Source organism: Pelobates fuscus, chromosome 2 (genome assembly GCF_036172605.1).
Source record: "Pelobates fuscus isolate aPelFus1 chromosome 2, aPelFus1.pri, whole genome shotgun sequence".
NCBI lineage: Eukaryota > Metazoa > Chordata > Amphibia > Anura > Pelobatidae > Pelobates > Pelobates fuscus.
The window spans coordinates 235,597,683-235,624,999 of NC_086318.1; the positions used below are offsets into that span (position 1 = coordinate 235,597,683).

Below are 27,317 nucleotides of genomic sequence, written 5' to 3' on the forward strand. Positions count from 1 at the left end.
GTGCTTGGAGTCCTCTGGAAGCACTAGGAGCATCTTTCAACGGAGGTACCCAGTCGGGGTGCCAGGCGATCCGTTACAGAGAGTTATAGGTTAGACTCCTGATTGCTGAAGGAGGTACCCAGGCTGGCAACTCCTACACATGTACTGTTTGCTGGGTCTTCAGGGATAAAGGCTTAGACTCAACTGGGCCTCATATATGCAGTGGACAACTGTCATCACTTCCAAGAGAGATAGGACAGACCCCTGGATGCTGAAGCATGTACCCAGGCTGACAACTCTTACCGGTATGCTGTTTGCTGGGCTTCATGTATACAGTAGATCACATACATCCCCTTAGGGGGTACCTAAGCTGGCCTGTTGCTGGGTCTTCAGGGATAAGAGGCTGAACCCTGGCATGCAGTGGACCATTTTCATGTTTGGGTCCGACCCCCGGTCACTAAAGGGGGTACCCAGGGTAGCAACTTTTCATCTTAGTGCGTATTGCTGGGTCTTCAGGGCTTAGAGGCTGAACCCTGGCATGGCTACAAAAATATAGCCTGGTGAGCATAAAAGAAAACCTTGGCCTGCATAAGCAGACTCCTTCCAAACTGCTTGTGAAGGACAGGAAAAAGACTGCCTGATGGGTAGGGGGAGGATCTATATATACCAGTTTCAGAGTTCTATTTCCTGTCCTTTCTGCTGTGAGGGGGGAGGAGCTACCCATAAGTAAATGCTGCCATGAATAATTGGTCAGGAAATATATATATATCCTATATATATACAGTGTAATCAATGGAATACTTGCTACACCAGACGGTAGTCACTGCTCTATAGACAAAATACAGCAAACGTGCTTCAATCCAACGATCTTCCTCAGTGCTGGTAAGTTTGTCTTTTGTGTTATTTATGATGAAGGTGATAGGGGAACACCATTCTTACCCTCACATATTTTGTATTTTATATTTCTATTATTACTACTAGTATTTTCTAATATTTTAATATGCCATTATATGCAACACGGTATAACACAAAGCATGTTTCGAATAAAAAAAATTATATTACAGTGAACATTAGATTCAGTTTAATTTGGGCGGCCAATAGACTGCTTGCCAAAAGTCCATATCTCCAAAGCGCCATGAGGAAGTAAAACTGCAATGTGCAAAAATGTTCAGATGCTTAAAAATGTCACATTCCAATAAGAAAGAATAGAGATTAATCTGCTTAATAGATACATTTTTTTAAGGGAGGGCAAATAAGCATCGATGGAGTTGGAGACAAGCAAAATCTTTCACTAGATCAGGATTCCCCTTTCCAGCAGAAAAAAAAAACCTATAGAGTTTCCAGAGTTCCAAAAGCATTCTTCTCCAATTCGGAGTAAAGCCATCCAAGGCTAGTGAGTCTGAATTTGATCAATTATAAGACTGTGGAAGTGGGAAGTTCCAATATTTTTAGAACAATACCTGAAATACCAGTCTGCAATGAATTATAAAGACTACAGGGTTTATTTTTCCTGTGAGAAACAGCTGATCTTTACAGGGCTTTCCATTCCTACCTATACTATACTAGAATCCTTATAACTTCAACTTGGATGTGGTTTACTTACCTTCCACTTTTTTAATAGTAATTAAGTTAATAGACCACTTTACATATGCTAATATTCAATAAAGTATATTATCCAGCAATCATAGAGGCTTAGTGTAAATGGTATTTTTAATCTCATACTTATAGTGCAATTTTTTTCTGTACTATTATCTAATACTTGTATATTTGGATCCTCCATCCAGCAATAAGTAAATCAATCTGTTAAGGGAATTTCCTAACTTTGGTTCCTCTCTTTATATAGTTAGGGAGTCGGGACTACAGTTTTATTTTCCTTTGGAAAGAATATATTTGCTCTGAAATCAGAACTCTGTATTATTTTAACAGATACTCTCATTGTGTTGTATAGACATTACTCAGAACCATATGGTACTCTTACTTATAATTATAGACTTTGAATACACACTTACAGACACAAAAAAAAAATCTGCTTTTGTTTTGGAATGTGTATGTATGTCATTTTATCTACAGCAGATCTGGAAATATCCAAAAATGTTTACACAGTAAACCAAGTTATGTTATTTGTTAATTCTCATGGAAATGATCGTGCCACGTCAATACATATTTGACAAAAAAAATTGCACGCTGTAATGGAGGACATGTGTTGCATCAAAGTTCTTGCAACATCTTCTAGCATTGTCAGATATTTTTGAGAATCTACAAAGCTGATTAATTAACAAGTTAAACTGTTCTCCTCATGTTTACTCATACTGATTAAAATATGTATTACTGGACTGATTTATCTGGACCTGATTCACATAAGATAACTTCAATGCTTCATGCCCTGTATTTGTGCAGTATTCTCCAAACACATTTTCAGTGTTAATATAACTGGGTTTTTTAAATATATTAGAAAAATCAAACATCTCTGCTGTCTCACTAAAACATATGTTTTTACATGGATGTTGTGATGATATACAAACATATGGGTACTGCTGAGTAAGACTGCATTTCATAGTTTTAGTAGCATAAGTTGGGTTTTTGAGTTCTATATTTTTGTCTTGATGGTCAAGAAGATGGTCATCCTTCTTCAGTTCACAGTTAACATATTCATTCCTCACTGGCTCATTTGAGACATATCGTTTGTACTGGAGACTTTGAGGACTGCCCTCTTTTGCTTCAAGTATGTGTCTACTGAGCACCATACTCTCAAATGTTGATGGTATAATTATGGTTTCATCTCCTCTATGCATACTTGTCTTTGAATGAAATGCTTGCAAAATCTGTTAAAAAAAAATATACAACATTTTGGATTGACAAAGGATCAAATGGGATCAACCTCTGATTTCAGGAAGAAGAAATATAAAGTGAATACACACATGTACAGATAATTTATACTGCATCTTGAAAAATAGATTTTCAAATAGATGTGGCATCTTAAAGGTCAAAACCTGCACAATACAATATATCGGAGATACTGTCTAAAAGGATTTGTACAAATCGTAAGTAAAGAATACATGGAAAGTACATAAAACAATTACAATATTACGCCACAGAACTTGTATTTATGTTTAATTTTAAATGATCAATATATTGTCACTACCTCAACCTTGACTTGGTGTTACATTTGACAACAAGTCTCGATTTTTCTCCCCACATCCAGCCTCTCTCCAAATCTTTTAATGTACCCCTTAAAACCATACATTTGCCCCCTAACTGGTGCAAGATGCAAATAAGGCACATGTTCTGCACTTATTGCCAACCTTGATTACTGTAACTCACTCATTCTTGGTCTTTTCACAACCTACAATATCTTATGTCAATAACAAATAACTGTTGCTACCAGGCTTATGGTCCTTATCTACTATTACTCTTATACCTTATCTACTATTACTCTCACAACCATCTGACAATCCATACATTGATGTCCTTTAGGATGCGATTGCAATTACTAGCACTAACTTACAAACCTTTCAACCACTCCACCCTTCTTACTTTTCATCTCTAATTCACATGTACAGCTCTTCTTCTTCCTTCCACTGTGTAAGCAACTTTATCTTATCCTGTTTCCACCTGCATTGCTAATTTTCAATAGAAGGACCTTTTAAAGTGCTGCACCGTTCCTATGGCATGCCCTTGTACTACCAGACTACCTTTATGTGACTGCTGGTGAGTAAGAGGCAATGTTTCTTCTCCATGCAAGTTGTATTACATTCATACAGTGTAGACTGTAAACTGACTTTACCTGGATTCATTCTAAACTGAACAAAATCTAACTTCTCTTACTTCGAAGCTTGTATCTGCCCTCCAACCTTTCTTAGTTGGCTTGTCATATTGAAGATGGATAGTATAGGAGCAATAGGGAAGTATTGGTTAATGGGTCATTATTACCATATAGTCAAATAGCCAACATTTAAGTGATACAGGCAAGATCAATGAAGGCAAGATATTTATGCTATTTGATAAACATATTCTGTGTAACTTTAATTCTTCATCATCAGAAATGGATGATAGTGTATATTTCTCAGACTTAGTTTTCATAACTTTGATGACTTACCAGATTTGATGGAAGGTGTGTTTTGGGATGTAACACATATTTATACAATGCCAAATAGACTCCCAGCATCGAGATAGCAAACACTGTCACAAGAACGAATGCTACTGATCCTACGAGGATTTCTTTGAATATTGTACCTAAAAAAAATATTCACAATATTTAACGAGAAACTGTCACTTCCCATGATTTTAATAATATATTTGTATTTGGAAGTGTAAACGTTGAATTAACTGTAGAAATCTACACCTCTTTATCCTGCATCTTGGTTCCTCCATGCTAGCTTTCTGTCAATCATTGTTCTTAGTTCTAGCAGAAGTTACTAAGAAGTGCGCTCAATGTGAACAGTAAGTAGCGCTTTAAAATTAACGTGTGAATAGCTGCTCTTAAACACCCGTGAGGGCATACCTTTCTTCCCTCACCATAAATAGATAGAAAAAAATGATTAACAGGAGAGTAGACAAGCAGATAATAGCTTACCCCCTTTGTATGGTTATATAAATCTCGATGTGGAGTGATATATAAAAGAGAAAAAAACATAGAACAAATCTAGTGCAGATGGTATTTGCAATATACTAGATGCAAAATAAATAAAGGTAGACACACTCATAATCTTCAGAGCCTGTGGATAAGGCTGCATAATAACGCAGCTGTGCTGTTATAGGTAGCACCCCACCTTCTTGGATAAACAGGGATCTCGAGGCATGCAAAACATAGGAGATTATAGTGCAGTATGTCTGTGTCTATAATAAACTAAAATCACTTTATAATTGAGGACTGTCAGGATATTTATATCGGCAGACATTTTGTGTTAAAATAGAAATGAAAAGTGTATATTGCCTGAGTCACTCAGAACAGAGCAGACTCCATTTTGCTATTTTCAGGATAACAAAGACACATAATTTCTGTAACACTAACCACTGAGCCTGAGCTAAGGAATGCATTATATAAACAAGCCAAGTGATAAGCAATGAAGCAGGGGGATGGAAGGCTCTGTCTAAATGTTAATGGAATATAAATAATTCTAAACACAGACATTAGTGACAGAGAAGATTAAGTAATTAATTTTACTTTCTAAATTTTACAAGGTCCCATTATAAGTAGGGGTGAAATTTAGTTTACAACTGTCAGTTTTAGAAATTACGATCAAAATCGTTGCCACAAAGACTGAGGCAAACGCTTTGAACTGACAAGTAAAATTTATTTATGGTAGTCCTTTTAGATAAGCCAAATGACGTCAAAATCGTCATCAGGAAAAGTTAACTCTTTCCTGGATAGGAAGGTTTAGTGAGGCGAGACTGCCCTCTATGGACCAAATGCCTAAATTGCAATCTGCAGGTTGACCACACCTTCAGTTTCCTATTGGCCTTATCAACTAATGACGTATAGAGAGTCTGGCCCTTTAAAAGTTAGGACAAAGGGAAGAGAGAGGTTAGTTGGAAAAAGTTTGGGCTTTCAGATTCGGACATGCAGAGAGATCCATGACAGATATTCACTCTGGGACTAACACTCAAACTCTCTTGGACCAACTCAAGAAACACTCCTAGACACTTAGAATTTTACTCTTACTTTCTAAGCAACACTTACTTTTTACTATTACTCATATACATCCATACAACCAATCATACACGCATTCAAGTTCCTGGGACTACCTACTCATCTGATGAGAACATCTACTTAACTGGTAATTATGCTGGTTTTATTTAATTAATCTAAATTAATAAAAAATCTAATAGCATGATATATGACTGGATAAATCACGGTTAGATTTCAATATTTAGAAATCTTAGTTAACTAAAGAATATATAGTTATAAACATTCCATTCTGCAGGTGGAATTAAGAATAATTATATATTGATGTGATATTATCGCGTGTTAGCATACCGATGTTTTTATCCAGGTGTATTGATTTGCTCTAAATAAGATAAGATATCTTTTTAGGCAAATTAAAATTCGGCTTATAGAATCCGGTAGATTATTCTTATTGGATGGTTCCAGGAAATGATTAATGAGCTGATTTGAATGTTATTTTAATTTAAAATTACATGAGAATAAGATATTTTATGCCTAGGAGGATCTAGCCAGCATTGAAAGGGTTACTCAGTTAACTGTTAGCCAAGGTTTTATGGCTTTTCGCTGGACTGTGTGAAGTTTAACTTTCTGTCTGTTATTGCACTCTATGCCTCATTAATTTATGATGTTCCCCATTTATGACTTTTTCCTATCTTATCTATGCCATTCCCTCATATATCCTTAAATTCAAATTCCCTTTCATCTGCTTTTTCCTTGATTTTGTTTTTAACACCCCAATGATTCTCCACCCACAATCTGCTTTATCTGACCCCAGATTATCTCCTTTATAGCCTGGGCCCCATACAATATTGAAACAGCTACACTCAGGACTCCCAGCCCACAACCTTGTAGGTCTTGCCATAAGCAGAGGTAGCATTTTGGATGATCGCTTCCCACCCACCCTCCCTATGGTAATCATTACATTTATAGATAGCTCAAATTACCTAGCTTTCCTGTTAAACCAATTATGTCCACCAAGCCCTCCACACCCTAAATAGCTATACTCTCACAATAACTCTTTAACCCTTAACCCTCCTAACCACAGCTCTTAAAAACACAGCACCTACTCTCCTACTAATGTTCTCACTTCTATTTTTCACTTTCTCTTTCACTTCCATCTTCATTAAAATCTCTCTATCATTTTACTTACCTGTTCCTGCTAACACCATCTTCATTGCTCCCTCTCTGCTCCCCTCATCTCTGTATTCATCACATGCACTTTACTCATATTTATCCAGTCTTTCTCCACACACCCCTCCTAAATACCTTAAATACAAGCTCTCATCCCCAGCATTTAAATCTTACTCGCACATTCTCTTCCTTTCCATCCTACTACTCCTAGCAGCAGGTGATGTCTCTCCAAACCCTGGTCCCTCCACTACTCAGCCACATGGTACAAACACCAGAAACCACAACAACCTAATACCCATTCCATGTAATTCTCACTATAATTCCTCTTTTAAAGCTGCCCTCTGGAATGCACGCTCTGTGTGTAGCACCTTTAAATCTACTTCCATCCATGACCTATTTATCTCACACTCCCTAAACCTGCTTGCACTAACAGAAACATGGCTCTCTCCTTCAGATACTGCTACCCCTGCCTCACTATCCTTTGGTGGTCTTCACTTTACCCACAATCCAAGACAAGCAGAGATTAAAGGTGGCAGTGTAGGTTTTCTTCTCTCACCCCAATGCTCCTTTAAAACCCTGCCCACCCCACCTTCCCTCTCTTTCCCATCATTTGAAATTCATTCAATTCGCCTTTTCAAACCCTTCTCTGCTAACATTGCCGTTATCTATCGTCCCCCTGGTTCCCCTCTCCTCTTCCTTGACCACTTTGCTACCTGGCTACCCTACTTCCTCTCTTCCAACATTCCATCCCTAATTCTTGGAGACTTCAATATTCCCATTAACCCACCTTTAACCCCAGCAGCCTCTAAACTACTTTCAATTACTTCCTCTCTTGGACTATTGCAGTGGGCTAATTCTCCCACTCATGTAGCTGGCAATACCCTTGACCTTATTTTCTCTTATTCATGTACATTATCTAATATCTGCAACACCCCATTTCCTCTCTCTGATCACCACCTCTTATCATTTGCTCTCAATTGCCCCCTCACCCAACAACCTCAGCCTAACCCCCCTTAACTCAGGAGGAACCTTAACTCTATTGACCTCCAGCATCTGTCAGCTGACATTGATTCACAACTGCTATCCATCCCTTCCCTCTCCTGTCCCTCACTGGCCATCTCCACATATAACACTACCCTCACATCTGCCTTGAACGCTGCAGCCCTGCTCCAAACATGCACCTCGAGGAGGACACAACCCCAACCTTGGCATAATAAATTAACACGCTATCTGCAGAGTTGCTCCCGTTGTGCTGAACGCTCCTGGAGGAAGTCCCGCAACCAGGCAGACTTTCTCCATTATAGATTCACGTTGCTTTCATACAGCGCAGCCCTTGCCCTCGCCAAACAGTCCTACTTTTCCTCTCTTATTAGTTCATGCTCCCGCAATCCCAGATGTCTCTTTGACATCTTTAATTCCCTTCTCCACCCTGTTGTGGCCACCCCCCAAACTAACTGTGGCAAACCCCGCCACTTCTGACTTATATGTATCGTATGTTGTCCATAGGCTGAATGTATACTGCAAGTTGTTACCTGTGATAATGCTATGTACAGCCGTTCGCCGTACGAATATGGGCTCCCCAAATAGACCACACCTTCACCAGTCGTGTGGCACTAAGTAACCGATTGCACTCCGGGTGCAATCGGTATTTAAAGGCTCTCCTTGGTGGCCGCCGATCGGCTACCGACCATGCGGCGGTCGGCCATCTTGGATCCTTTGTCTCTGCAGCGGTGTTCGGTCGTCGAGAGCCTGGAACCGAAAACGGCTACTCAATGATTCGAACACCGCTGGACTTCCAGAGCAGTGTGGAGTACCGCGTTTAGTACATTATGTGCCCCATATATATTCGGTACTTTTAGACCGAATTCCCTGTTTGGATGTATTTTGTGCGGCGTTCGGTTAGTTTAGCTGGGATCGGAGCGGTATTCTCACTAAATGTGCCCACCGACCCCAGCTATCTACCGAACGGTCATTCATCTAAAAGCGAGCTGTAATGGATAAACTACAGATTTCTGTATAAATTGTCGGTTTTGCTCCACGAGGGGATAATCCACTTAATCGTCCATTTTAGTGGGAGTATCCCCCTCGTGCAGCAATGCCTGTTGGGATAATTGCAATACCTGATGGGAGAAATCCCCTGTAATAACTGTAAGGAAACCCCTTGCACGGGGAACTGCATAAATACGGAAGTCTGTGAATAAAGCGAGTTAGTTGACTCCCAAACTGTGTTTCGTCCGGTTATTGGGAGGATGGGGAATATTGCCGTGCTTTCTGTCTTGACTGTGGATTTCCTGAGGATACCAACGGATATCGTGGACTAATATACTGCGTTCCGTTACAATTGGTGGCAAGCGACGGGATCCGAACCTTACAGCCGAAAAACAGAGTTCGTGTAACTGGAACTACCGAACGAGGAAAGCAAAGGCAATTCGTATGGAGATTGACTACACCATACTAAAGCGACAGACGTTAAAGGAACTACTGGAAGCCAGAGGGAAAGTAGCCAGCAGCAAAAACAAGGCGACGATCATTGCCGAGCTGATGGAGGGAGACCAAGCCCGCAGCGCTACCCCCCCGGTAGTTATGGAGGAAACACTCTATGAACGAGAGATGAGGACCAGGCTAGCGTTTTTGCCGCAACCGGTATCAGATGCCATGTTAAATATGGTAATGGCAAATGTGCAGGAATACGTTATGGCACACAGCCCGCAACACACCCTGGCTCGAACCGAGTCAAACCCAGGGTCACTCTACAACCCAGTAAAGCCCAAGATCCCGTACCAGGCCTTCAGGGCTTTTTGCGAGGAAAAGGACGAGATAGACGGGTACTTGCAGGACTTTGAAAGACTGTGTGATCTGCATGAGCTAGAACGGTCCGTATGGGTGCAACTGCTAGCAAGCAAACTAGCAGGTCGGGCAGCCGAAGCGTACCGTGCTGTACCCAGTGAGGACAGCAAAGATTATGCCAAAGTAAAGCGTGCAATCTTGGAGAGGTATGCCATTACCCCGGAGGCATACCGGCGCAAGTTCCGACACTTACGCAAACCAGAGCGAGATTCGCACGCCGAATGGGCACACAAATTAGATCAAGCCTCCCAAGGGTGGATCCAGGCCAGCAACGCCACCACCATGGAGGAATTGCGCCAGCTGATGTTGCTGGAACAATTTTTTAATGGACTATCCCCGGAGACGCAAGAATGGGTACGGGATAGGAAACCCCTTACCCTAACGGAAGCGGCTAGATTGGCCGATCAACATTTCGATGCCCGGAGGCCCCAGGGACCCGTAGCCAAAAGCTACTCCCGACCCCCAGGACTACCTAGCGCTACAACACCCCTAGCACCCACCGCTGCCCCGTTCCGTCCCTCCCAAGGACAGATACCGCCACCGTCCAGATACAACGGGCGGGCAAACATCCAATGCCATTCCTGCAAACAATGGGGGCATATGGCCCGAGAGTGCAACCAGAATCGCAGCCGGCCCGCCTGGAATCAGGGCCGTCCAAACCCCGCACCCAGGGCGGCTGCTCACCATTACCAGAGGGACCCCGCCACTCAGGATGTATGGAGTGTGCAGGCGGAGGAACCTCTGGGCATATTGCACGAGGTCATGTCGGTCCGAGCCACTGATAACCGGCAACATCACCGACAACTAGTAACTCTGGAGGGAACCGAAGTGCAGGGTCTGCGAGATTCGGGAGCTACCTTAACCCTGGTAGCCCCCCATTTGGTTCCGGAGGGCACGCATACCGGCGGATCAGTGGCCGTTCGGGTAGCCGGGGGAGCTGTATACCGGCTACCCACGGCGAAAGTACATTTGAACTGGGGTGCGGGAGAGGGGACAATAGAAGTGGGACTAATGCAGAACTTACCAGCAGATGTTGTGTTAGGGAATGATTTGGGTCAGATGACCTCTGCCTTTGTTCCTCAGGCACCCTACCAGGAAGCCCATCCGGTAACCACACGGCAACAGGCACGCACCACGGCTACACCGATACACTCTGAGGCTCAGGTAAGAGACCACGACCCTCACCCGACTTACATATCCTGGGATACCCCGACTACCTTTATCACCGAAGTACAGACCGATCCCACTCTACAAGTCTATAGGGACCGGGCACAAGCTGTCCAGGCCGGGCTAGAGGGGGAGCATTTCACGTGGGAAAAAGAGTTACTGTACCGTGTCACGGCCAAAGACGTGGGGGGGTCCGTCACCTTAACGAACAAACAACTAGTGGTACCTCGGAAGTATAGGCAGGAGCTGCTCAGAATTGCTCATGACATCCCCTTATCAGGGCACCTAGGGATGACCCGTACCCGGTACCGCCTAACGCACGCGTTTTTCTGGCCCGGAATCTCACAGGATGTGCGACAATATTGCACGTCCTGCGACGTCTGCCAGAGAGTAGGAAAACGAGGGGATCGCCACAAGGCCAAGTTATGTCCCCTTCCCATTATCGCCGAACCCTTCAGCAGGGTCGCAGTCGATATAATAGGGCCCCTGCCAAAACCCAGTCCTTCGGGGAAGAAATATATTTTAACTGTGGTGGACTACGCCACCCGATATCCCGAAGCGGTAGCCCTCTCTAACATTCACGCGGAAACCGTGGCGGAAGCTCTCATAAAAGTATTTTCCCGAGTAGGGTTCCCCCAGGAGATAATATCTGACCGGGGCACCCAATTTACTGCTGAGGTTACCCAACAGATGTGGAAAGTGTGTGGCATTAAGCCCATCGTCAATTCAGCCTACCACCCCCAGTCCAATGGGCTATGTGAACGCTTCAATGGGACGCTGAAGCAGATGCTTCGGACGTTCGGGGAGACCCACAAAGACTGGGAGAGGTTTCTACCTCACCTGCTCTTTGCGTATAGAGAGGTTCCCCAAGAATCGACCGGGTTCTCCCCATTCGAACTACTGTTCGGGAGGAGAGTACGGGGACCTTTAAACTTAATTAGGGAGCACTGGGAGGGGGAGAGTATCACTAGCGAAACCCCTATAGTATCGTACGTACTGGAGTTCCGAGACCGACTGGAGGCGCTAACCCAGGCCGTACACACCAACCTCCAGGCGGCCCAACAACGTCAGCGGCGATGGTACGATAGGGGAGCCAGAGACCGCAGCTTTCAAGTGGGGCAGAAGGTTTTAATTTTAAAACCTGTCCGCGCCGATAAGCTGCAGGCCATCTGGCAAGGCCCATACCAGGTAGTGGAGCAGCGATGCGACACTACCTATGTGATTGGCCCCTGCTCCGGGGTAGGGAAGAGACGCATGCTTCACGTCAACCTGCTCAAACCCTACCACGAGCGGATAGAGGATGTGACGGCAATCTGTGCCTCAGCCATGGAAGATCAGGAGAACTTACCATTACCTGATCTGCTAGAACCGGAAGAGCCGGTAGAGCCCTCCCGGGGGGTTCAACTGGGGGAGCGGCTAAGCCCTCGTGAGCGTGCCCAGATACAGGCGCTGATCGTAGCTAAAGGGGCTACGTTCTCTAATGTACCTGGGTACACTCCGCTGGCCACCCACCGGGTTGAAACCCCGGGACAGCTACCTATGCGGCAGGCCCCATATAGGGTCCCGGAATCGGTCCGGACTCATATGAAGGCCGAGCTGGATGAGATGCTGCAGTTAGGGGTTATCGAGCCCTCCGATAGCCCCTGGGCATCGCCGGTAGTCCTGGTACCTAAAAAGGACGGCACGACCCGATTCTGCGTGGACTACCGGAGGCTGAATGACAAGACCGTGTCTGACGCCTACCCGATGCCCCGTATAGACGAACTGCTAGATAAAATGGCACGGGGCCAGTATCTCACTACAATTGACTTATGTAAGGGATACTGGCAGATTCCTTTAGCCGATGATGCCATCCCCAAGTCGGCGTTTGTCACCCCGTTTGGCCTGTACCAGTTCAAGGTCATGCCCTTCGGGATGAAAAACGCTCCGGCTACTTTTCAGCGGATGGTAGATCGACTACTGGACGGCTTCCAGGACTATGCCTGTGCCTACCTGGACGACATAGCCATCTTCAGCCAGACTTGGGAAGATCACCTCCAACATATAGGGGCGATCCTAGATCGTATTGGGGGAGCGGGGTTAACGCTGAAACCGAGTAAGTGCCACATAGGGATGGCCGAGGTGCAGTACCTAGGACACCGAGTAGGGTGTGGGCAGCAGAGACCCGAGCCAGCCAAAATTGAGGCCGTGGCCAAGTGGCCTACCCCCAGGACCAAAACCCAGGTGCTAGCGTTTCTAGGGACTGCAGGGTATTATAGGAAATTTGTACCCGACTACAGTACCCTGGCCAAACCCCTGACGGACCTGACCAAAAAGAACCTTCCCCGACTGGTTGTCTGGGCCCCAGAGTGTGAGCAGGCATTCCAACAGCTCAAGACCGCACTAACTAATGCTCCTGTGTTAATGGCTCCTGATCCAACTAAAAGATTTCTTGTCCACACAGACGCTTCAATGTTTGGATTGGGGGCAGTGCTGAGCCAAGTGGGAACCGATGGCGGAGAACATCCCGTAGCCTACTTAAGCCGCAAGTTATTACCCCGCGAAGTAAGCTACGCCGCCATTGAGAAAGAATGCCTGGCCGTGGTGTGGGCCCTTAAAAAGTTACAGCCGTATTTGTATGGACAACCCTTTTCCTTACTCACAGATCATAACCCGTTGGTATGGCTAAACCGTGTATCTGGAGACAATGCCAGGCTGCTGCGCTGGAGTTTGGCGCTGCAGCCCTTTGACTTTACCATCCACTACCGACCAGGAAAACAAAACGGTAACGCCGACGGGTTATCCAGACAAACAGAATTAGAAAAATGATCTGTGAGTACTCCCCCGGACATCCCCAAGCCGATCCGTTGGGATCAGACTGTGTATGCCGGCTTGGTTCTGGGGGAGCATTGTGGCAAACCCCGCCACTTCTGACTTATATGTATCGTATGTTGTCCATAGGCTGAATGTATACTGCAAGTTGTTACCTGTGATAATGCTATGTACAGCCGTTCGCCGTACGAATATGGGCTCCCCAAATAGACCACACCTTCACCAGTCGTGTGGCACTAAGTAACCGATTGCACTCCGGGTGCAATCGGTATTTAAAGGCTCTCCTTGGTGGCCGCCGATCGGCTACCGACCATGCGGCGGTCGGCCATCTTGGATCCTTTGTCTCTGCAGCGGTGTTCGGTCGTCGAGAGCCTGGAACCGAAAACGGCTACTCAATGATTCGAACACCGCTGGACTTCCAGAGCAGTGTGGAGTACCGCGTTTAGTACATTATGTGCCCCATATATATTCGGTACTTTTAGACCGAATTCCCTGTTTGGATGTATTTTGTGCGGCGTTCGGTTAGTTTAGCTGGGATCGGAGCGGTATTCTCACTAAATGTGCCCACCGACCCCAGCTATCTACCGAACGGTCATTCATCTAAAAGCGAGCTGTAATGGATAAACTACAGATTTCTGTATAAATTGTCGGTTTTGCTCCACGAGGGGATAATCCACTTAATCGTCCATTTTAGTGGGAGTATCCCCCTCGTGCAGCAATGCCTGTTGGGATAATTGCAATACCTGATGGGAGAAATCCCCTGTAATAACTGTAAGGAAACCCCTTGCACGGGGAACTGCATAAATACGGAAGTCTGTGAATAAAGCGAGTTAGTTGACTCCCAAACTGTGTTTCGTCCGGTTATTGGGAGGATGGGGAATATTGCCGTGCTTTCTGTCTTGACTGTGGATTTCCTGAGGATACCAACGGATATCGTGGACTAATATACTGCGTTCCGTTACACTAACCTTACAGCTGATAGCTTTGCATGTTACTTTACTGACAAGATTGAACAGCTAAGGAAACAATTCTCCCCTCCTTGCCGTTCTCTTTCTCAACCACACGTAAATCATGCTTTCCCTACCCTCCAGACTTTCTCCCCGGCTACTGAACAAGAGGTGGCTGCGCTTCTCCATTCATCTTGCCCCACCACTTGCCCACTTGATCCTGTCCCATCTCACCTCATCAGGTCTCTCTCACCTTGTCTTGTGCCTACCCTAACACACATCTTTAACTGCTCTCTCTCTTCTGGCACTGTTCCTGCTGACCTTAAACATGCCACTGTATTACCTGTCCTGAAAAAAACATATCTTGACCCATCCTCCCCCTCTAACTATCGTCCCATATCCCTGCTCCCTTTCTCATCAAAGCTTTTGGAAAGACTTGTCTTTACCCGTGTTTCTCACTTCCTTAATTCCAACTCTCTCCTCTCTCCTTGACCCTCTTCAGTCTGGCTTCCGCCCTCTCCACTCTACTGAGACCGCTCTTATCAAAGTGACGAATTACCTAATCTCCGCTAAATCCAAAGGTCACTACTCCATATTAATTCTCCTTGACCTCTCTGCTGCCTTTGACACCGTTGATCATGCTCTCCTCCTTCAAACTCTTCAATCGCTCGGTCTCTGTGACTCTGTCCTCTCTTGGTTTTCCTCCTATCTCTCCCAACGCTCATTCAGTGTCTCCTTTTCCAAGGATACCTCCTCCCCTCGTCCTGTCTCGGTTGGAGTTCCCCAAGGCTCTGTCCTTGGTCCCCTTCTATTTTCTTTTTATACTGCCTCTCTTGGAAAACTTATTGCCTCTTTTGGATTCCACTACCACCTGTACGCTGATGACACTCAGATATACCTCTCCTCCCCGGACCTCTCCCCTGCCATCCTGCAACGTGTCACTGCTTGCCTGTCAGGGTACCTGAGGTCTCTACCTCCGAAAGAGGTAGAGACTTGGCCGTTCATCCATCCGGACGGTCTGATTTCCCCCTTCCTCGCGGTCATTCCGGTCATGCAAGGCCGGCCGCGAGGGAGTGACCCCCTTTTATAGCTTGACGTCCGGAAGTCGACGTCAGGACGCCAACCCGGAACGACCTGTCACTCAATTGCTTCAGGACCTATCAGGACGCCTCGGAGGCGTGTTTACTTTTCTGAACAGGGCATTTAACAGTGCTGCTTTCAGTAGCTCATTGCCCTGTCGTGGTTCTAGCTTGCTAGTCACTCAGTGCTCGTGTTTTCTAGTTATCCCTTTTGGTTTTGACCCGGCTTGTTTGCTCTACTCTGCTTATCTCTGTCTCCCTTGATTCAGCTTGTCTCTCGCTTACCTGTCTTCTGTTACCCTCGACCTCGGCTTGTCTTTGACCATTCTCTACGGTACTACTTACGTTAGTCCGGCCATTCTAAGGTCCGGTATACGTATATGGCTACTGTTTGTACTCTGCGTGTTGGATCCCTGTCCCGATCCTGACATTACGACAGGGCCAATGGATCCTGCAAGTACAAACAGTCAGCTTGCTTCTCATGATCCTAGGTTTGAATCCATGGATCACAGAATGGATCAGACGGCGCTAGCGCTACAGGCGTTATTATCTCGTGCCAATAACCCACCAGAGGAGATACGTACTACTCCCATCTCTCCTGCAAGTTCAGGCCTAGAGGTAGCCACAGTAGGTGCTTCTTCTCGCTTTACCCCACCAGTACGTTATGGTGGGGCTCCTGAGAAATGTCGTGGTTTTTTAAACCAAATAAGTATCCACTTTGAATTGCAACCTCGCTCCTATCCTACAGATAGGGCAAAGGTAGGATTTATTATCACCTTACTCATTGAGAAGGCTCTAAGATGGGCCAACCCACTATGGGAGAACGAGAACCCGTTAGTATATAACTATAACGCATTTGTAGCTGCTTTTAGAAGAACGTTTGACCCTCCAGGTAGAAAGGTTAATGCAGCCAGATCACTGTTGCGCCTGAGACAGGAGAACCGAACACTTGTGGATTATGCACTAGAGTTCAGGTCTCTGGCGTCAGAAGTCAAGTGGAATGAGCAGGCGTATATGGATGTATTTTTGAATGGGTTATCTGATGTAATCCTTGACGAGGTTGCTACTAGAGAACTTCCTGAAGAGTTAGAGGATTTAATTTCATTCATCTCTCGTATAGATGAACGTTTAAGAGAGAGACAGAACACTCGAGAGAGGAACCGGAAATCTTCCTTTAGGTTAGCCCCCGCATTTCCCAGCCCTGACTCCACGGTCTCTCTGCTTCCTGAACCTATGCAGATAGGCTATACCTGCCTCTCTGAGGAGGAGAGACAGCACAGGAGAAGGGAGGGGTTATGTATGTATTGTGGATCCAGAGGTCATTTACTCTCGAACTGTCCTAACCGCCCGGGAAACGCTCGCACCTAAGTTTCTCTAGAGGACAGGCCTTGGGTGTTTCTATTTTGTCCTCTACTCCTAATTATAAAGATCACAGGCTCCTGCTACCAGTTTCCTTAACGTGGGAGAGGGAAGTAGTAAAGGCTATGGCGTTGATAGATTCCGGAGCTGCTGAGAATTTTATCGATCAAGCTTTTGCCACTAAACACAATTTCCCATCCCAGTTAAGGGAGACACCCTTGGCCGTTGAGGCCATAGATGGTAGACCACTACTGGACCCTGTTATCTTTCGGGAGACCATACCCATTAACTTAAATGTTGGTATCCTACATGTGGAGAATTTATCTCTTATGCTCATTTCATCCCCTTCTGTTCCCATAGTTCTGGGGTATCCATGGTTGAAGAGACATAACCCTATTATCGACTGGGAATTAGGGGAGATACTCTCGTGGGGTCAGAGCTGCCAGGAGAGGTGTTTACGCAAGGTTTCTCCATTGGCTAATATTAACACATCTGGTAGTCCTACTCAGTCCACAGAGAGACAGATACCGTTCCTGTACCAAGACTTAAAGGCAGTATTTGACAAGAAGAATGCCGATTCTTTACCTCCACACAGGTCATTTGATTGTAAAATTAAGCTTCTACCTGGGACTATGCCCCCGAGGGGTAATGTATATCCTTCATCTGTTCAGGAGAACTCTGTTCTAGAGGAGTATATTCGTGAGAATTTAGAGAAAGGATTCATTAGGATTCTTCTTCTCCTGCCGGGGCTGGGTTCTTTTTTGTTAAGAAAAAGGATGGCACACTGAGACCTTGTATTGATTACCGAGGTTTGAATAAAATAACTATCCGAAATGCCTATCCTATCCCATTGATTACCGAGTTGTTTGATCGTCTTAAGGGCTCCAAGATCTTCACCAAGTTAGATCTCAGAGGGGCATATAATTTGGTGAGAATCCAGCATGGACACGAGTGGATGACGGCGTTCAATACCCGGTATGGCCACTATGAATACACAGTCATGCCGTTTGGCCTTTGCAATGCTCCTGCAGTATTTCAAGATTTGATTAATGAGGTACTTAGGGAGTTTCAACATGATTGTGTTATTGTCTACCTGGACGACATACTGATACACTCTAGGGAGATTGAGACTCACCATAGACAAGTCAGAAGGGTATTACACAAACTTCTGCAACATGGCCTATACTGTAAATTGGAGAAATGCAGCTTTGACCAGTCTCAGATAGACTTCCTTGGTTACGTGATTTCTGGGGAAGGTTTTAAGATGGACCCTGACAAACTCCAATCTATTTTAGATTGGCCTTTACCCAAAGGACTCAAGGCTATTCAGAGGTTTATTGGTTTTTCCAACTACTATAGGCACTTCATTAAGGGATACTCTTCTATCATTGCGCCTATTACCAATATGACCAAACAAGGGGCTGATACTAGGACCTGGTCTACGGAGGCTCTTGTTGCTTTCAAGACTCTCAAGGAACTGTTTGCTTCTGCCCCCATTCTAGTCCACCCTGATACAACTCTGCCGTTCTTACTCGAGGTCGATGCTTCTGAGACGGGAGTTGGGGCTGTTCTGTCTCAAAGGTTAGGGGTGGACAAACCGTTACACCCTTGTGGGTTCTTCTCTAAGAAATTATCTGGGCCGGAAAGCAGATATGACATCGGCGACAGGGAACTGTTAGCGGTCATTAAGGCTTTAAAGGAATGGAGACATTTACTAGAAGGGACATTACACCCTGTTACTATTTTAACAGATCATAAGAACTTGTCTTATATTGGGGAGGCTAAGCGCTTATCCGCCAGGCAGGCTCGTTGGTCCTTGTTCCTCACTCACTTTAATGATGTACTTACTTATAGACCTGGCTCTAAGAACTCTAAAGCCGATGCTTTGTCTCGTCAATATGAACCGTTCACTACTACTGAGCCAGTTCTTTCCTCCATAGTTCCTAAGGGTAATATCATCGCTAACACGAATATCAGGATTCACTCTCCGTTGCTTGCCGAGATCATGAAATTTCAGCATCTTGCGCCCAAACAGACTCCTGGGGATCGACACTTCGTTCCTTCCACTCTCCAACTAGAAGTGTTACGTTGTTTCCACAACAGCAAGGTGGCTGGACATCCTGGCATTCGCAAGACGTATGCTCTGATCTCTAAAGATTTCTGGTGGCCTGAGTTACGTAAAGATATTAAAGATTTCATCGGGGCATGTGAGGTTTGTACCAAGACCAAGCAACCCCATTCGCTTCCATGCGGATTTCTGCACCCTTTAGAGGTTCCTGAAAAGCCATGGTCCTGTTTGGCCATGGACTTCATTGTTGATTTGCCTATCTCTAAAAAGCAGACTGTTATCCTCACTGTGGTGGACAGATTTACTAAGATGGCTCACTTCGTTCCCTTACCTAAACTCCCATCTTCGCCCGAATTAGCGGAGATATTCGCTAGGGAGATTTTCCGTTTGCATGGGATACCTTCCCAAATTGTATCTGACAGAGGTTCCCAATTTGTTTCCCGTTTCTGGAAATCCTTCTGCTCTCAACTAGGCATCAAATTGAATTTCTCTTCTGCCTACCATCCTCAGTCCAATGGAGCTGCTGAACGCACCAACCAAAAGATTGAACAATATTTACGTTGTTTCGTTTCTGAACACCAGGACGATTGGGTCGGTTTGATTCCTTGGGCGGAGTTTGCACACAACAATCTCGTCTGTGATTCTACGCATTCTAGCCCCTTCTTCATGAACTATGTCTTTCATCCTTCCATTCTTCCTGCGGAGCCCTCTTCCCAAGGGGTACCGTCGGTGGATGTCCATGTTGCCAATTTAAGGAAGTTGTGGGACCAGACTCGACAGATTCTTCTGCACAATTCTATGCTGGTTAAGAAACACGCTGACAAACGTAGAAGGGCAGCACCGGTGTTTGTTCCAGGCGATAGAGTATGGTTAAGCACTAGAAACATTCGGTTAAAAGTGCCTTCCATGAAGTTCGCTCCTCGGTATATTGGACCTTACAGGGTACTGACTCAAATTAACCCAGTTGCGTATCATCTAGCTTTGCCTAGTGCCTTACGCATTCCTAACTCATTTCATGTGTCCTTGCTGAAACCACTAGTATGTAACAGATTCTCCTCCACGATCGCCCCTCCTCGCTCTGTTCAGGTGGAGGGTCAGGAGGAGTATGAAGTCGATTCTCGGAGCTCCCGGGGGAGAGTACAATATCTGGTCGATTGGAAAGGATATGGTCCTGAGGAGAGGAGTTGGGTACCTCAGGAGGAGGTTCATGCTCCCCGTCTCCGCAGGGCATTTCACTCTCGCTTTCCTTCTCGTCCTGGTGTCTTCCGCCCGGTGGGCGTATCTGAGAGGGGGGGTACTGTCAGGGTACCTGAGGTCTCTACCTCCGAAAGAGGTAGAGACTTGGCCGTTCATCCATCCGGACGGTCTGATTTCCCCCTTCCTCGCGGTCATTCCGGTCATGCAAGGCCGGCCGCGAGGGAGTGACCCCCTTTTATAGCTTGACGTCCGGAAGTCGACGTCAGGACGCCAACCCGGAACGACCTGTCACTCAATTGCTTCAGGACCTATCAGGACGCCTCGGAGGCGTGTTTACTTTTCTGAACAGGGCATTTAACAGTGCTGCTTTCAGTAGCTCATTGCCCTGTTGTGGTTCTAGCTTGCTAGTCACTCAGTGCTCGTGTTTTCTAGTTATCCCTTTTGGTTTTGACCCGGCTTGTTTGCTCTACTCTGCTTATCTCTGTCTCCCTTGATTCGGCTTGTCTCTTGCTTACCTGTCTTCTGTTACCCTCGACCTCGGCTTGTCTTTGACCATTCTCTACGGTACTACTTACGTTAGTCCGGCCATTCTAAGGTCCGGTATACGTATATGGCTACTGTTTGTACTCTGCGTGTTGGATCCCTGTCCCGATCCTGACATTGCCTTTCTTCCATCTCTGACTGGATGTCCTCACACTTTCTCAAACTTAACCTCTCTAAAACTGAACTCCTTGTCTTTCCTCCTCCTAATACTGATCCTCCTCTCTCGCTCTCCCTTCAAGTCGGTGATATCCACATAACTCCATCAGTGCAAGCGCGCTGTCTTGGCGTCATACTTGACTCTGGTCTCACCTTTGAGTCTCACATCCAGTTTGTTGCCAAGTCCGGTAGGTTCCAACTCAAAAACATAGCCCGCATCCGCCCCTTTCTTACGCAAGATGCTACCAAGGAGCTTGTCCATGCTCTAGTAATTTCCCGCATGGACTACTGTAACCCGCTCCTGATTGGTCTCCCCAAAAGCTGTATTGCCCCGCTACAGTCTGTAATGAATGCTGCAGCTAAACTGATTTTCCTCTCTAGTCGGTCCTCTCACACCTCGCCCCTCTGCCAGTCCTTACATTGGCTTCCTGTATCCTACAGGAGTCAATTCAAAGTGCTAACCCATACATTTAAAGTACTGAACAATTCCAGACCCTCTTATATTTCTTAACTGATCCATAGGTATGCCCCTCCTCGTACCCTCCACTCTGCCCGTGACCACCTCCTGACCGCTGTTCGCACCCGTACGGCCAACTCGCGCTTGCAGGACCTCTCGTGGGTGGCTCCTCTCCCGCAATAGCTTGCCTACTGCCATCAGACTCTCCCCTAGTCTTCAATCATTTAAGAAGGGCCTTAAAACCCATCTCTTCAGGAAAGCTTATGGCCTCCCAGAGTAATCTCTACCTTACATTCCTGTCTCTTGCTCTCTCCTATGGGACAGTGCTTTGCTCGCTCCTCCAGCTCTGCTTCACTCCTACTTGATATTTCCTGTCCTAATGTTTCTAATACCCCACCTCCTATAGCCTGTAAGCTTGTTTGAGCAGGGTCCTCTTCAACCTATTGTACCTGTAAGTTTTCTTGTAATTGTCCTATTTATTGTTACATTCCCCCCCCCAAAAAAATATTGCAAAGCGCTACGGAATCTGTTGGCGCTATATAAATGGCAATAATAATAATAATAATAATAATAAATCTAAAGTCTTGACAGTTGATGCTGTTAGCCATTGGAATATTCACTGATTATTATCATGCATGCTGCCTAATATTATTATTATATTATTTGTCACAATAAATTATATCTATTTTTATAACAAATTGTGATTTTATTTGTATGGAATACATTTCACTTACATGATAACGATCTCTAAGATCTAAGAGAATTGAAATAGTAGGTAATTCTCGACTGTTTAATATTATCATCCCATAAATAGCCCCACAGGACTCTCACCTTAATAAGAGCCTATATGTGCCTTGGATTTCAGGTGTAAATGCCTAGTGTCAATTTGTGGGGTGACACTCCCCTATCTGGAACCTGGAATCGGTCAGACTACCAAAGAGTACTAAAATCCACTATTTATTAATATAAAATCGAAGGTGAATAAAAATACATAAAATACAAATTAAAAGGGACTTATCAGTCCTTGTATGCCAAAACGCATTTCGCTGTGAAAGCTTCTTCAGTTGGCTGTGAAAATACCATCTGCACTAGATTTGTTCTATGTTTTTTTTCTCTTTTATATATCACTCCACATCGAGATTGATATAACCATACAGAGGGGTAAGCTATTATCTGCTTGTCTACTATTCTGCGCTCCACCCACTGATTATAGGGTTTATCCTGTTAATCATTTTTTTTTTCATTGTTCTTAGTTCTATCTAACCTATGCATCTGGTAGTTGTCATATAGAAAGTATACAGAGAAGGGGATAAATTAAACAATGTTTATATTTATTCTCTTCATTTGCTTGTCGGAACTGGATTATGCTGTAATTTGCTAAATATATATATATATATACATATATGTAAAGGAAAACATAAATTTATGAAAATGATTAAAGGTTAAAAAGTAAGTTATTAGTGATTTTCAGTGCTCTACACAAAGGTGTTAATTCCAGAGAAGTGACACTTCCCTTTATTTGTCAGTACTGAATAAAAGAAGCATGTGTCCACACTTCCTTATCCTGCTTTGTTTGTGCTTGAGTGGTGGTTGGATTTGCAAGTGAAGCCTGTCTTGAATCATTGTGTGCATGCAAATTTTTCATATATTTTGCTTCTGCATATTTTCCACAAATGCAGTTTCATAAGATTAATTTAGCTACTAACAAACCCATATTTATTTATTTCCCATTATTTCAACAATGTAATGGTAATGTAATGTTATATAAAATACTGAAAGAATATTTAAGGATTAACCAGTTAAATTCAGGTTCCTCTAGAACCAAAACTATAGCTACCCAATTAGACCTCTCATTGAGATTAAGACTAAGATCAGGGTGAAAAACAGCCAGAAATAGAATGGGTCTAAGTTGTTTTGGCTATGAAAAAACTGGGTAGACCTAAGAATTAATCATAAATTCTCTTTTGTGATGTCCCTAACACACAAATAATCATGGGTCCTAGCAAGTACTGAGTCTTGCAGGCAGCCTGACTGATCCATAGAGGGTTACCAACTAGTTATTTCAAGAATATTAACATACCCCTAAAATAAATTTTTAAATCATGTTTAAACACTTAACGACGCATGATGGAATTATTCTGTTACGCTACTTAAGGACTCATGACAGAATAATTCCATTATGGGGTATTTTTACCAGCAGGGACCATTTCATTTCACAGTTTCATTTGATACCTGGGCTATCCTCTGTCAGCTAGGGGCCAAAATGAGTGGTCCCAGACTGACTGATGCTCGGTTTGTAGTGCTCAAAGAGAGCACTACAAACAGGCATTTGCATGGGGATTGAAATCACCATTACTACAATGTGGTACAAGCAAGGTTAAATTCCTGCTCACACCAGGAAGTCCCAGGTATCAATCAATACTTGAGACTGTCCTCTGTCAGATGGGGACATTTTTAGTAGCTCAGACTGGCAGATGAGCTGCTTTTAATGCTTTCTTCTGGGATGTTTGAATGTGTGTGTGGCACTCACAACACCTACTTTAAGAGGCGCATTGTCCCTGTGGTGCAGAAGGGGTTAACGTCTTCTGTCATTTACCTGAGTCCATCGCCCATGTCCCTCAGCGTTGGTTCGGGCTCCACCTCCGCTCCTAATAGCAGCGCTCACATTAGTATTTCCACCATGCAAAACATGTACAATGCTTTCCTATAGGGGTTTTACATGACAATGGATGTTCTCATGCATAGCATCAGTTAGGTGACCAAAATTCCCTAACAACTCGGAAGTACCTCTAGTGGCTGTCTAGTAGAGAGGTGGAGTACTTTTGCTGGGTTAAGGGACCTGGGACATTGCACCCAGACCACTTCAATGAGCTGAAGTGGTCTGGGTGCCTAAAGTGTCCCTTTAAGCATGCAAGAGAAACATACCAAATCCTTAATCATTCCACAGGAGAAAAAGTTTTATTCTTTGTATTTTGTGACCTGCAACTACCAATTAAACATTGAAATCCTAGTCATATGATGTTCTCTGTAAATAAGTCAAACAGTTTAAATTATTTTGAATGACTTTTCTTAAGCGTCCCTAATTATGCCCCCATTATTATTGCCAAAGCTGTGAAAAAAATGTGTTTTTAATGTTTCTTATATTTTGTTTTTCATTTTTTTTATAACAAATTAGTATTTATATATGTATGTCACAATAAATTAAAGCCTTTTTTGTTCTTTAAAACCGAGATATAAAGTGTTGGTATAATAAATAGGAAAGATGGAAATTGAGGTTGAACACACACATAATTGTGTCTTTAAGTGAAGGACAAGCATCTGTCACCAAAGCGGCACTGTCATCATTGGAGGACTTTGCATGATTTGCAAAGACCCTTGATGGTGACATAGCCGCTGCGTGCCTGGTGGCAAGGCAAAGGTGTCCTCTTTCAGTGGGTCTTCTTCTGCTCCTGGTGCTTCAGCTGCTAGAAGCTGACGTCACTGCTGTACTCTTGCACATAAGTGAGAGTACAGCATTGATGTCTATGGAGGGTCCAGCGAGACTGTGGAATCCTCCATAGATCGAGCACATTCCTTCTAATTTGCGAATGCATATTTCTTCCACCCAATGTCAACAAGTGTCAGGTGGAAAAAATATACTAAGAAAAAGTGGTCCCTATGTTGTCTCATTCTATCTTTTGACTGAGTTGGAATTCCATCGTTCAAGGGTTTCAGTGCTGCTTTAAGCGGTTACAGTAGAATCACTCATTAATATTAGTTATATTATTACACTGCATTTAAGGTGTATGTTGCGAATATGTGTGTGGATGGCTGGGATAATAAAGACTTACTTTCTAGGTCCACACACTGTTTGGAGCTTGGGATGCTTTTTTTCTTCCTATTCCATAATTCTATTTGAACGCTAATGCAATATGATGAGCCAGGTGTTAAGTTTGATATGTTCCAGAAATTTTCATTTGTATCATATGTTTTTGGCACCTAATAAAGAAACATTGTTTAGTAGCAAAGTCTTGTTTTCATTTAAAAAAAAAAAAACATTACATGTGCTAAGTGCTGTGCAAGTGACTAGTACTAGATGTAGTTGGAATCCTGATGGTATCAAGGGACTCCTTGCAACGTGAAAATAATGCAACAATGACAGCCATGACATGGAGGAGGAGGTATAATATAAGACACAGTAAAAGGAATGGGGAGAGAAACAGGGATAGAGTAAACATGAAGGGAGAGACACAAATGGGAAAGGGGGTATGAACATACAGACACAAAGCATAGGTGGAATAAAAAGACACAAAATAATGACCCAAAGTAAATATCGCTATAGCAGAGACATAGAGGTAGAGGCATAGATAGCAGTATAAGTATAAGCAGTATAAGCAGTATAACACTTTCAGAAAAAGAACAATATAAGGAATAATATAAGGTATGCAATACAACAAAGGAACATTGGGATAGCATGAGTAGAAACAGAGAGGTAGGTGGATAAAGCTGGTAGAGGCTAGTAATTAGGTGATTATGGGAATGTATTTATTGAAGGATAGAAGGTAAATAGAGAAAAAAGCAGTGGAGGCTTGTCCACAGAGGGACCTGAGGCAGCTCCCCATCAGTTTTTATGTATATGGAAACAATTGTGGGACTTTTTCATGTCTCCCCTCCCTCTTTGTCTGCAGCCCTCTCTGCCTTCCCATCCAATTTAGTAAAACAAAATGTACCTCTCTCCCAGTGGCATACTAAGAGAGGAGCAGAGGGGGGAGAGAGGAGGGAAGGGGGGTTTGGTCCTCCCCGGGTGCCCCTCATTAAGGGGTTGCCATTCAGGAGCAGAATGAGCGGTCGGGCACTTCACCTGGCCGAGGAAAGGGGCCATTGCTCTAGCCCCTGCTTTCAGTGGCAAGGCTAGTCTCTCTTTCCTCCTGAGCAGGCACCTACCTACAGGCATCTTGCTCGCTGGGGTGCCGTATGGTTGGTGCCTGTTCTTAAAGGAGCTCTAAAGGGCCAGAAACACAAACCTGTATTCCTGACCCTATAGTGTTAACAACAGAATCTACCCCCCCCCCCCAGTCCCCTCTTACCTCCCTTAATGTGGTAAAATCTTACTTGTATTTAAGTCTGCAGCTCCTGACTCTGCCCCTGTTTGCCTGTGACCTGCCCCTGTCTGCTGACATCATCAGAAGCGGTGGTCTGAGCCAACCACAGTGCTTCTCCATAGGATTGGCTGAGACTGTCAAGGAAGCAGAGCAGGGGCAGAGCCAGCAGAAGTTAAACACAACCCTGGACAATCAGCATCTCCTCATAGAGATAAAATTAATGTATCTGTATGAGGAAAGTTCAGTATCTCCAGAAGGATTCCAGGATGAAAATGTCAGGATAAAAAAAAATATATTTTTTCAAAGATAGGTCTAGAGTCTCCAAAGCAGTATAAAACAATAAGCTTTATTTGGAGATAATAAAAGGTATACAATTGATAATAACACTAATGCGTTTCTCCTTTAACAGGCTTTTTCAAAGTGCAAACACTTCGAAAAAGCCTGTTAAAGGAGAAACGTGTTAGTGTTATTATAAATGTTATACCTTTAAACAATAAGCTTTATTTGGAGATAATAAAAGGTATAACATTTATAATAACACTAACGCGTTTCACCTTTAAGAGGCTTTTTCGAAGTGTTTGCACTTTGAAAAAGCCTATTAAAGGAGAAACGCGTTAGTGTTATTATCAATTTTATACCTTTTATGATCTCCAAATAAAGCGTATTGTTTTATACTGCTTTGGAGTCTCTAGACCTATCTTTGAAAAAATATATATTTTTTTTTTATCCTGGCATTTTTTATCCTGGAATTTTATCCTGAAGATTCTCACAGGAACATCCTCGGTGGAGATCATACCACCCAAGCCTTATAGGATTGAGCAATACCTGTA

At 44.1% G+C, this 27,317-nt stretch overlaps 1 protein-coding gene across 1 annotated transcript in view; it reads right to left on the reverse strand.

Annotated features, from left to right (window-relative positions):
• Positions 1-2,154: 2,154 nt before the first annotated feature.
• IL22RA2 (interleukin 22 receptor subunit alpha 2) overlaps positions 2,155-27,317 on the reverse strand; it is a 31,169-nt gene continuing 6,006 nt past the window's right edge. The window contains exons 5-7 of the mRNA XM_063441763.1: positions 25,237-25,384; positions 4,076-4,212; positions 2,155-2,801 (exon numbers count right to left, since the gene is read on the reverse strand). Of these exons, the coding sequence (XP_063297833.1) occupies positions 2,280-2,801; positions 4,076-4,212; positions 25,237-25,384 (807 nt within the window). The 3' untranslated portion in view covers positions 2,155-2,279. The remainder of the gene's footprint in view (positions 2,802-4,075; positions 4,213-25,236; positions 25,385-27,317) is intronic.